General features: G+C 40.0%; 2 protein-coding genes across 2 annotated transcripts in view; one reads left to right on the forward strand and one right to left on the reverse strand.

Moving 5' to 3' along the window:
• gtf3c6 (general transcription factor IIIC, polypeptide 6, alpha) overlaps nt 1–11,201 on the reverse strand; it is a 1,355,101-nt gene that overhangs the window by 41,937 nt on the left and 1,301,963 nt on the right. The window lies entirely within an intron of this gene.
• Nucleotides 1,620–7,618, forward strand: gapdh (glyceraldehyde-3-phosphate dehydrogenase). Its single transcript, XM_079836182.1, has 12 exons — nt 1,620–1,726; nt 2,131–2,176; nt 4,200–4,299; nt 4,392–4,498; nt 4,575–4,665; nt 4,742–4,857; nt 5,290–5,371; nt 5,579–5,730; nt 6,025–6,103; nt 6,194–6,277; nt 6,357–6,454; nt 7,314–7,618. Exons 1-12 carry the CDS (start codon nt 1,666–1,668, stop codon nt 7,381–7,383), a joined length of 1,086 nt encoding a protein of 361 aa, XP_079692308.1. The 5' UTR covers nt 1,620–1,665; the 3' UTR covers nt 7,384–7,618.

Here is an 11,201-nt window from a genome sequence, read left to right on the forward strand (position 1 = left end):
TGCCTGAATCATGCGAGTCAGTCGACACAGAGTGAAGTGGATCGTACAGGTCACTCCACAGGAGCACAAGATAGCTGCAGTGAAAAGGGTGCGGGGTCAGCCTTCGAGTGTTTGTGTATTTTTAGCCTGACCCTGGCGACAGTCCAGCACATTCTCTCTGGTGGCTGGGGAGCAGATAGCAGGGATATGCGTACACTATTCTGAGGGGCAGTTGCTGAGCGCTCTCAACCTGTTTTCATGAGAAGAATGACTTCGGAATTCATATTATATGTACTTATAGAAGTATATACATTACAGCTACCCCATTTAATAAGGACATTGCGGTGATTAAAGGGTGAGATTGCAATTTCAAAACTGTCACACCCCTCTTCAATATCCGGTGACGAACTCAGTTGGGCCTCTTCATCTCTGTGACCTCTGAACTATCAAAAGAAGCCAAATGGCCACAGCAGCAGTCACGACAGGCTTCAGGGCATACTCAGATGTTACTTAACACCACAGAGAGTACTACTTTAATGCAAAGTAACAAAGGGCAATTCTGTAGTTTTGCAAAGTCACAGAGCATATCTTGCAACAAAGGTGCAGATTTACTGTGGAACATTGCACTATGACAGCTGATTGTTATAAAGCATGGATCTATTTTATTCAATCTGTCCTCACACAATGATGGAGCACCTATATCTCCAGGATCATGTCAGTGTTAATTGCTAGTATAACCCTGTGATTAATTGCAGAAAAGAGACAAAGAGTCAATGACATTTAAGATAATTAACACCAACGCAAAATTTAGACGGATAACAGAAAGATTATAATGCGATTAATCAAATGTAATTTGTGATTAAATTCACTATGCAAATCTATAAACTAAAGCTACCCTGTCGCTCTCTGAAAGATTGTTCTTGTTTTAAACAGGAAATCGTGTCCTTTTCATACTGTTTATGATATGTTTCTTCAATCATTTTTCTGGTTTTCTTGGTTTTACCACTTGCAGATGTACATGTGAAGGTGTATGCACTGGGTAGTGATTCTGCAGGTACAAAGGCATTGGATTCCCTACTGATGTGAGAAATGGCTGGGTAAAAGGGAAGGGTCATGGTCTTTCCTATAAATGTCACACACTCACGATGAGGGTGATTTGATCCCCTGCTTCATCTCGCTCTCTCTCAGTCTGGGACAGTAACTGTTAGAAGGTCAGGGTGGACAGACTCAAATCAAATGTTCTTTTCTCTAAGAGAATACCATTAGCACGCACATTTTATCCTAAATGTGTTGTTTTGCAGGGTCTGTACACAGTGCCTTTTCATCAATGCCAACAGATGTTTTATTTTAAAAGCCTATTCAAACGCACTATTTACTACTAAAGAAGTTACAGGGAAAAGGCCTGGCCTATTAGGCTACTGAAGACATTAAACTTGATCTTATTCCATGCTAAATTTCCAAAAATGACAAACGTTGAATATGTCAGTAGTTCTATAATAGATTTAATATAATATGTAAACACTTTCTGTAAGCTTGATTTCGTTTGTTATAATTATTTAAGAGATGCTGTTGTTTCATCCAACTTCCCCCCAATACGACCTTGACATTCTAAGGGGGCGTGGAAATTATGTCTCAAAGTCCTAGGGGGCGTGGCCACCGCCATCGCAGCAGATATAAATTAACCTCATGCTGATGAGCAGTCCACTCACACCAAAGTGTCAGGACGAACAGAGGCTTCTCACAAACGGTAAATGAACATTCATACCAGCTTCACATGCACTTTGTTTTCATTCATGTAATAAATTTGAGTGTTTTATCAGGCTATGTAGCGGTAGAAAATCCTTATTGAGCTTATTAACTAAATATTTGCCTTGCTTAGCCTATATATGCATGGAACACAGTTTGGGCGATATTGCATGAGAACCAGTTGTTCAGGCCCAAATCAAAATTACTTCTCAATGAGCGCAAAGTTTTAGGCCTAAAGGGAAATGTTTGAACGTAATACTATAAACTTAAGTTTAAAAGGACCGTGATGTTTACACTCACTCTGCATTGTCTAGATTTCAGTTAAAGTTCACAACCTGTACTTTGTGCTTCGACTGACGCACAAATAATTGTGTTTTTTTTCTTTTCTTTTTTCTCTCTCTCCAGAGGACAAGACCAAATCAGGCATCATGGTTAAAGTTGGTATCAACGGGTAAGAACTCATAATGCGACAGTTATTGTCATGTTTAAAACGCTTCAAGGAGAGCCTTCCATACAAACTTTATTTATAATGTAGTAATGTTTTGGGGTGTTGAGTAGCCTAGTATAAATGTTAAGATGCTACTAAATCGAAAAAAGCCCCTGAAGATTGAAACACTTTGAAGCAGATTTCAATATCCTTACTGGATTGCTCATTGATTCAGATGAATGATTGGCGGGGGCGTCGGCTGCGCGAGCCAGTCGCGCGGCTGTTGGGATTGTGCCAACGCGGTGTATGCGTTTACGTCATCGACGTCAAATAATGGCACGTTTATCTGTGTACTTGGTCTTTTTGCTTTACTTTATACTCCTGGGTCAGAGTTCGCTTTGAGTCTGAATTACACAGCCGTGTCATACTCCTGCCACAATGCAGTACCCAACAATTCAACTCGATTTAAATCTCTGACTGACCAGCTGATGCGTCTCTGCAATGGGAGACCCTAGCACCAGCTGTGACCTTTCCAAGGCTTTTAGAGTTATGCAACAGGACATGTGATAATTTAAGCGACATGCATTGGGCACGTACATCAATGTTCATGCATGTATACCCAAATGTCACCACATCTTTGGTGCTTATGAAGGACTTGCTCTACTGTCCTGCAAAGTTTAGATCCAGCTTGATGTTCACTTATGTTGGCTCACACGTAGTGTCTTCACTAATGTGTCAACCTTTGATTGTAAATATTAACACAAGTGAGTTACTTAAAATGTAAGTTAAAGTGGAACTGAATGGTCAAATATAGGCTACTTTTTCCAAAATGTTCGTATTGTTCACCTTTTACAGACCATTACAACATTCCTCTTGCAAGCTTGCATTTAACCTGATTTAAAATGTAACTCCACTGATCAAACAGTTGACCAAGAGCATTGTATCTACAGGACTTTATACCTTTGGCCTGTTTCTCAATCTTTGTGGACTTCATGCAAATGTTTTGAAGTTGTTGTACCTTCACCGTATCAGTAGGTCTTATCAGTGCAAAGCAGTATGTACTGTGATCACTTGTTTTTCTTTGGCCTATGTATTGATTTAATGGGCTTTGCAATAGAAGAGGATTTCTTGTGACTCTTTCATGCAGTCAGTCCTTATCTGTCTTCAGCATTGGTGGTGTTATGAGTACCAAAATAGCTCACAATGACAGCTGGAGGCCTACAGAAATTCTTTATCAAAGTCAAGCTTTATGGTGCTCTGCCAAACTGTCTCTAACGCTTTGGTAGGATCGGTTATCTAAACACTACTAAACCATTCTTCAGGGTTTAGCTTTGTTGGCACATTGAATGGTTTGAAGGTTAGGACCCTTTCTATATTTGGTAAAGGGTGGTGCTGTTCACTGGTTTTCTTTTGCCTTGTGGGATACAAGAGGGTCCAGTCACAGGACTCATGAGGACAGGAAGTTGTTTCATGTCTACTCAGACGAGGGACATGTGTGCCATCTAGTGATGAGATTTGCGCTCCTGCAATATTGGAACCGCAGAACTCTACTTTTGTAAATTTAAATTAAGCAAGCATTTTTGATTAAAGTTCATTACAAATTCTCTACCTTTTTGAAGTTTGATTTGGATTTATTGTCTTTACTCACCAAGGCTGCATTTTATTTAATCAAATGCAGTGAAAACTAATGTAAAAATATTACAATTCAATGCTTTTTCAACATGTAATTTTACTTCTGTAATGGCAAAGCTGAATTTTCAGCATGTCCTTCAGATATCATTCTAATATGTGGATTTGGGGCTCAACATTTCTTATACTATACTGTACTTCGAACTGATACATTTCTTTTAATGATACTTTAAATGGTAGTTCTTTTAAACTTTCTATTCAAAGCGTCTCTTTTGATCAATTGAATGTCGCCTTACTGCTGTCTTTAAAAGGAAACAAATCTTGTTTATCATAACCTTTTGAACTGTAGTCTATACTGAGAACTGATTTTGTTGCAGAAAATGGTTCAAAATGAGCTTTATTTCCTCCTGTGTCTCAGATTCGGCCGCATTGGGCGTCTGGTGACACGTGCTGCTGTCCAGTCCAAGAAAGTAGAAATTGTGGCCATCAATGACCCATTCATTGACCTTGATTACATGGCAAGTTTCATACTTAGTTTTCTCCTGAACTTTGACTTATGGTTTTCACGCAATTAAAGAATCCAAATATGATTTCCCTTCTCTCTTTGCAGGTTTACATGTTCAAGTATGACTCCACCCATGGCAAATACAAGGGTGAGGTTAAGGCAGAAGGCGGCAAGTTGGTCATTGATGGTCAGGCCATCACAGTCTTCAGCGAGTGAGTGCTGTCCCTATAAATATTAAATGCTGCATTTAATGCTGAACTCATGATCTGTCCATCTGTATCCATCCAGGAGAGACCCAGCCAACATTAAATGGGGTGATGCAGGTGCTACATATGTTGTGGAGTCTACCGGTGTCTTCACAACCATTGAGAAGGCTTCTGTATGTAGTCATTACGTCAGCTATCAACACTATATTGTGCATTTCCTGTGTCTGAACCTTTGCTCTCTCCTGCTAGGCTCACCTTAAGGGTGGTGCCAAGAGAGTCATCATCTCTGCCCCCAGTGCAGATGCCCCCATGTTTGTCATGGGCGTCAACCATGAGAAATATGATAACTCCCTTAAAGTTGTCAGGTAAGGATCTACAGTTTGGTATACACATGCACCAATTTTGCATTTAAAGTTTTATTTTAAATTACTTGGTTACTTGTCAGTTTTATTTTAAATTTTGTTGGATAATTGTCAATTATTTAAATGCTTAATTAAAATAAGTTTTGTAATGTGTACTTTTATTTTTATTTTTTTTATTTAATAAAATGGATGGTGGTTATATTTAATGTTTATAATTTTCTTTTATTTAACTTGTGTTAATTAGAAAATACCCACGTTTGATTATTCTCTGGCAGAGATGTTATGCTGTAGAGATATGCAATCATGGTTATATCCTGTAGGGGGTGTACTAAAGCAAATTAAGTTAACTTGAGTGTGCTCAAACATTTTTCACATGGATAAAATCCCTGAATTTCATTAAGTATTCAAGTCCTTTGTGACTGTCTGTTTGTCCAGCAATGCCTCCTGCACCACCAACTGCCTGGCTCCCTTGGCCAAGGTCATCAATGATAACTTTGTCATCGTTGAAGGTCTTATGGTAAGATTAAATGGCCTTTTCAATCTCACCAAAGAGCCTTTTGACCTAAAAGTGATTGAGACCTGCCGTGATGCGTCTGACAATGTGCTGTTCCACTTTTCCTTCATTTGGCTCTTACCGAAATGCATCAGTTGATAAATGAGGTGCCAGTGAAGCTTAGGCTTTATAATCGTTCCCAGAACGTTAACGCTCCCACTTTTCTTTCAGAGCACTGTTCATGCTATCACAGCCACACAGAAGACCGTTGACGGGCCCTCTGGGAAACTGTGGAGGGATGGCCGTGGTGCCAGTCAGAACATTATCCCAGCCTCCACTGGGGCTGCCAAGGCTGTGAGCAAAGTCATTCCTGAGCTCAATGGGTCAGTGCCACCCTCCCATCATGACTGATGTTTAAATTGCATCTTTTAGATTGCAATTTAATTTTCGCAAATTTTACTTTAAAACCCTACTTCTGCAAAAGCAGTCCGCACGCCCACACTTTTAAAGGTCAGAGTTGACTGACCTACAGTACATAAAAATGTCTTGTGATCTTTACTCAAAAGTGGAATGTTCTGTTTGGGGGAAGTTTAGGTATTTGATGTGCTTCGTTTTTTTTTTTGCTTCCCCTTTCTGCAATCCAAATGCATTCTGATGTTTGCTACTTCCTGTTTCAGAAAGCTTACTGGCATGGCCTTCCGTGTCCCCACCCCCAATGTGTCCGTGGTGGATCTGACCGTCCGCCTTGAGAAACCTGTGAGTTTATTTTCAAACCTTCCAAATGGCTTCTGTTAAATTACCTCAAGTTGACACCGGTCGGCTTTCCATGTCTCCTGCTGACTACAGGCCAAGTATGAGGACATCAAGAAAGTGGTCAAGGCTGCAGCTGAAGGACCCATGAAAGGCATCCTGGGATACACAGAGGACCAGGTATGCATATCAAATTGTCAAGGTTGAGTGTAAAGGTTTTGGGGAAGTTTTCAGCATATTGAGTTTCTTCTGTGTGCAGGTGGTGTCCACTGACTTCAATGGGGATTGTCGCTCCTCTATCTTTGATGCCAATGCTGGCATCGCCCTCAATGATCACTTTGTCAAGCTGGTCACATGGTAAGATACTGCATCTAGAACACTTGTACCTAATTTTTTTAGTCTTGAATGAACCCAAATAACCACATATGAATAGTTAATTAAAAATGCATCACGTAAAATCATTCATTCAATGCAGACTTGTTTTGCACTCACCGATCTGTATAGAGGTTATAGGCCTTTATGCTGCTCTTTGAAGTGCTTGATTCTGATTGGTCAGTTGTGGCATACCAAGGTCTTTTGATCGATAACGACTGTCAAGCGTCTGTATATAGACCGCTCATCTGGGTATCAGAAGCCGGCTGTTACATCTCATTTCATACAAATGGTGCTGTCATGCATCTCTTAGGTATTGATTTATATTGAAATCAATAGGACTTCAATATTGATTTTGCTATAATGTTGTAGTGTTTGTCATCTTGCCAGGAGGTTTTGTACACCGTACAATAAAAGGCAATTTTAAGTTAAACGAGTAATTTATATTTAATGTACAATCAGTATTTAATGTCCCCATAATTATGTTGTGGTATGAGTGTACACTTATCCCTGAAATGTTCATCTTGCACAAATTTAGCCAATTATTTGTCAAGTAGCAGCTTTGCGTCAGGTTGTGATCATCGCCTAGAGGTACACTTTATCCCTTATTATATCTATATTTTGGATTTGTTTTTTTGTTTTTGTTTTATATTTGAAATCAACACACCCCCTTCCAGTAACACCTCTGCAACTTGTGTATCATGTGGCATGTGTAAATGCGGCTTCACTTAGACATTGTCCTCTGGACTCTTAATCAAGATATTCTGACTCTACTTGAAGGGCACAAGAAACCCTTTGCTTGTGTGCTTTTAAGTGGTACTAATCCATTCTCTTCCTTCCATAGGTATGACAACGAGTTTGGGTACAGCAACCGTGTTTGTGACTTGATGGCACACATGTCCTCCAAGGAATAGATGTGACCTTTCTGCCCTTTTTGATACGTGACCCATTTTCTCATCTGGTTGGATGTTTGCACCACATGCCTGGATGGAAATTACATGCTTCCTTTGAAGACCAATGTTATTTTTATATGAAAATGCTCTGTTCTGTGTTTGTGTGAGGTTTAAAAATGGATATTGACTTCAAAAAGGCTTTTCTGTCTGCTGAGAACCTGTGACGGAATAAAGTCCTCTGTTTGTGAGAAATGGATGGAAGCTGTTGTCTTTGTTTCATCTAGTGACTAGTTTGGGTCAGAGCACTCATTCTAAAATGTGTGACTGTTCATTAAAGGAAGCCAGCTTATTTAAAAAAATATAAACTGAGGTCAAGACTAACAATTCTATGCAACATTCCACCCCACAAACTCATTCACACCCCCACTCCACATAATCCAATCAAGTGGTCACTGGAGATTCCTTTTGATACGCATGTAAGAGCATGTTGGGACGGCTAAACAATGACTACACTCTGATCACAGTGGGAGATCCAAACAAAGCTTTTTATATTGCTCTTTAAAAGGCACTAACAAGAGCATGTACTGTATGCCGCAACAAGCTACTCTTATCACAGACTCTGCTTCCAAAGTTAGTACCATAAATCTAGGATTTTAAAATACCTTGGCGTTACATTTGGTTTTCAAAGTGCAAGTTTTTTGAAATGGTATTGTCTGTCTCTAGGCTAACAGCAATACATCTGAAAAGGTGACTGCATGTGCATTTGGCGCCTGTGCTCAGTGAAAGAGCATAAGTGCATAGGCGTGTAGTCTGTCTTTTCAAAGTGGCATCGCCAACTACTGACCTAGCTGCATACAGCGTTTAGTCATTTTTGTGAACGTGAATTGTTTTGACTGTCACTTCAGGTTTTTGTATATCATTGTGTGAACATACCCTTATGGCTTGTTTCCACAGTGGTACAATTTGGGATAATAAACCCTCATCCGGCTTGCGTTTGCTTCTCGGCATGTGGCTGTTGTCAAAAGAAGACATGCTTTGAGCCAAGGCTGCAAGGAAAAACAGTTGACAAGCACCCACAAGTGACTATTCTCTGTCAACCAATCAACATTGGTCTAGCTTCACCCTTTAGTACCAGACTACTGTGCTCGGTAGGCAAAAAAGTGGTATGGTAAGGAATAGGGGTACCATTCGCAACTTATGACAATGTAAATGGCAAAAATTGCATAACGTACTGAACTGTTCCGCTCGTGCTTGCCTGAATAAATATTCATACACTTTCGACAGTTTATGAAAATTTAATGTGCTGTTTAGGTTTTGTATGGACGCTTGTTTCAGCCATTGAAAAAAAAAAGGTTTCTTAGAAAAGTCGTGATTGCGAGTGTCTCACAATTCTTTTTTTTTCCTTATAATTGCAAGATATAACCCAGCAAGCAACAGCCGTTATTTCACCATTGCGGTTAAGTATAGACACTAGTCTGGCTATGAGTAACCCAATTCTAGCCAAAATAACCTTGAACTTGGTTACATGTTTTTGCCAAAAACTTGCAGGATGTATGATATTCCATCATGTCAGCAAAGTCAACAGTGATTACAAGGTGTTTGGTTTAATTTCATGTTCTAGATCAGGGGTGTCCAACCCTGCTCCTGGAGAGCTACCGTCCTGCAGATTTCAGTTCCAACCCTGCTCCAACACACCTGTCTGTAATTATCTAGCACCCTGAACCATAGATATACACTCACCTAAAGGATTATTAGGAACACCATACTAATACTGTGTTTGACCCCCTTTTGCCTTCAGAACTGCCTTAATTCTACGTGGCATTGATTCAACAAGGTGCTAAAAGCATTCTTTAGAAATGTTGGCCCATATTGATAGGATAGCATCTTGCAGTTGATGGAGATTTGTGGGATGCACATCCAGGGCACGAAGCTCCCGTTCCACCACATCCCAAAGATGCTCTATTGGGTTGAGATCCCATGACTGTGGGGGCCATTTTAGTGCAGTGAACTCATTGTCATGTTCAAGAAACCAATTTGAAATGATTCGAGCTTTGTGACATGGTGCATTATCCTGCTGGAAGTAGCCATCAGAGGATGGGGACATGGTGGTTATAAAGGGATGGACATGGTCAGAAACAATGCTCAGGTAGGCCGTGGCATTTAAACAATGCCCAATTGGCACTAAGGGGCCAAAAGTGTGCCAAGAAAACATCCCCCACACCATTACACCACCACCACCAGCCTGCACAGTGGTAACAAGGCATGATGGATCCATGTTCTCACTCTGTTTACGCCAAATTCTGACTCTACCATCTGAATGTCTCAACAGAAATCGAGACTCATCAGACCAGGCAACATTTTTCCAGTCTTCAACTGTCCAATTTTGGTGAGCTCATGCAAATTGTAGCCTCTTTTTCCTATTTGTAGTGGAGATGAGTGGTACCCAGTGGGGTCTTCTGCTGTTGTAGCCCATCCGCCTCAAGGTTGTGCGTGTTGTGGCTTCACAAATGCTTTGCGGCATACCTAGGTTGTAACGAGTGGTTATTTCAGTCAAAGTTGCTCTTCTATCAGCTTGAATCAGTGACCTCTAGCATCAACAAGGCATTTTCGCCCACAGGACTGCCGCATACTGGATGTTTTTCCCTTTTCACACCATTCCTGTATTTATGCGTTCTGCCACTTATGCTTGAGTTCATTAATTAGTCAGGTAGTTTCTGATTGGTGGTCGTGTTTATTGTTCATCAACTGAAAAAAAAATGATTCCAACAATATTGTTCCTCTGTGTTATCTACTGGTTTGAATGGCCCTTGAGAATATATCAGAAAGATGGAAGAAAACAGTACATTTCTCGTCTATTTCCACCCACTGCAACTTATACCAATGGCGCAAATAAGTGCAGTTACAATAGCAAAATATGTGGGAGAGCGTTGCTATAATGTGACTATATTGAATTGCAATAGGGAGCACTTCAAAGTCGATACCAAATCAAAACCAGTTAGCACAGTATTTGTAATAGAAAGAATTTAATAACAAAATCTGGTTATGGTTACACTTAAAATAGTTAAAAAATGGATGTATGAGATGATAAACTTATACCATTAATCGTACACAGCATGACTAGAATGTTACCAGAGAGAGAAGGGAAAGGGGAAAGAAGAGAAGGCCCAAAGACCTCAAGAGCCAGAGGATAAAAGAAAAAGAGCAACAGTTACAACTTATTTTTATCTCTCCTTGACCATGTGACTGAAACCAAATGTGAGATATTTAAACTGACCAATCAGACCAAACCCCCCCCCCCCTTGTCTTTAGGAATTCCAAATGGCCCTTCTGAAAAGAAAGATGGGGGTTGACAACAGTAAAGCAAATGTGGTTATTTTCAATTCCTTCACTGGTCACATGCTCCATGCGTCCTGTCAATATGGACACCGCAAGTTACAACATTTACCAAGGTCCATGCATATAGAACATGAAAAAGATAAACTTTCACTGTTAACCCTAATTTTAAGAGTGAAATGCCCATGAATTAGTCATTTTTTTAAATGCCTTTACCAATCATGAGAATTATGCAGGTAAGTTTTATTAGACCTGGTCTGATTGTTAATGATTTAAAAATATTCTAACCTCTTATAGTTTTGAATTAAATTCAACTTCCCTGCTCTCATGCACTCATCCAAGCACTCTGTTGCATTCTCTTTTTCTCCCTGACACACTCTATTAGTTCAATACTCTGTCCGTTTGTGCATCGGGGGTAGTTTTCCATGAATAATGCACCCTGACATAGACATGCCATTATTTCACCTGATGGGCCTTTATGAAATATGTCTATCAATGTTATTGAT

Source organism: Gobio gobio, assembly GCF_949357685.1.
Source record: "Gobio gobio genome assembly, chromosome: 15".
In the NCBI taxonomy this organism is placed as follows: domain Eukaryota; kingdom Metazoa; phylum Chordata; class Actinopteri; order Cypriniformes; family Gobionidae; genus Gobio; species Gobio gobio.

Coding starts and splice junctions, on each gene's coding strand:
- gapdh (XM_079836182.1), top strand. CDS start 1,666: ATGCTGATGAGCAGTCCACTCACACCAAAGTGTCAGGACGAACAGAGG. Junction 4,499..4,574: donor GCCATCACAGTCTTCAGCGA/GTGAGTGCTGTC, acceptor GTATCCATCCAG/GAGAGACCCAGCCAACATTA. Junction 5,372..5,578: donor TCATCGTTGAAGGTCTTATG/GTAAGATTAAAT, acceptor CTTTTCTTTCAG/AGCACTGTTCATGCTATCAC.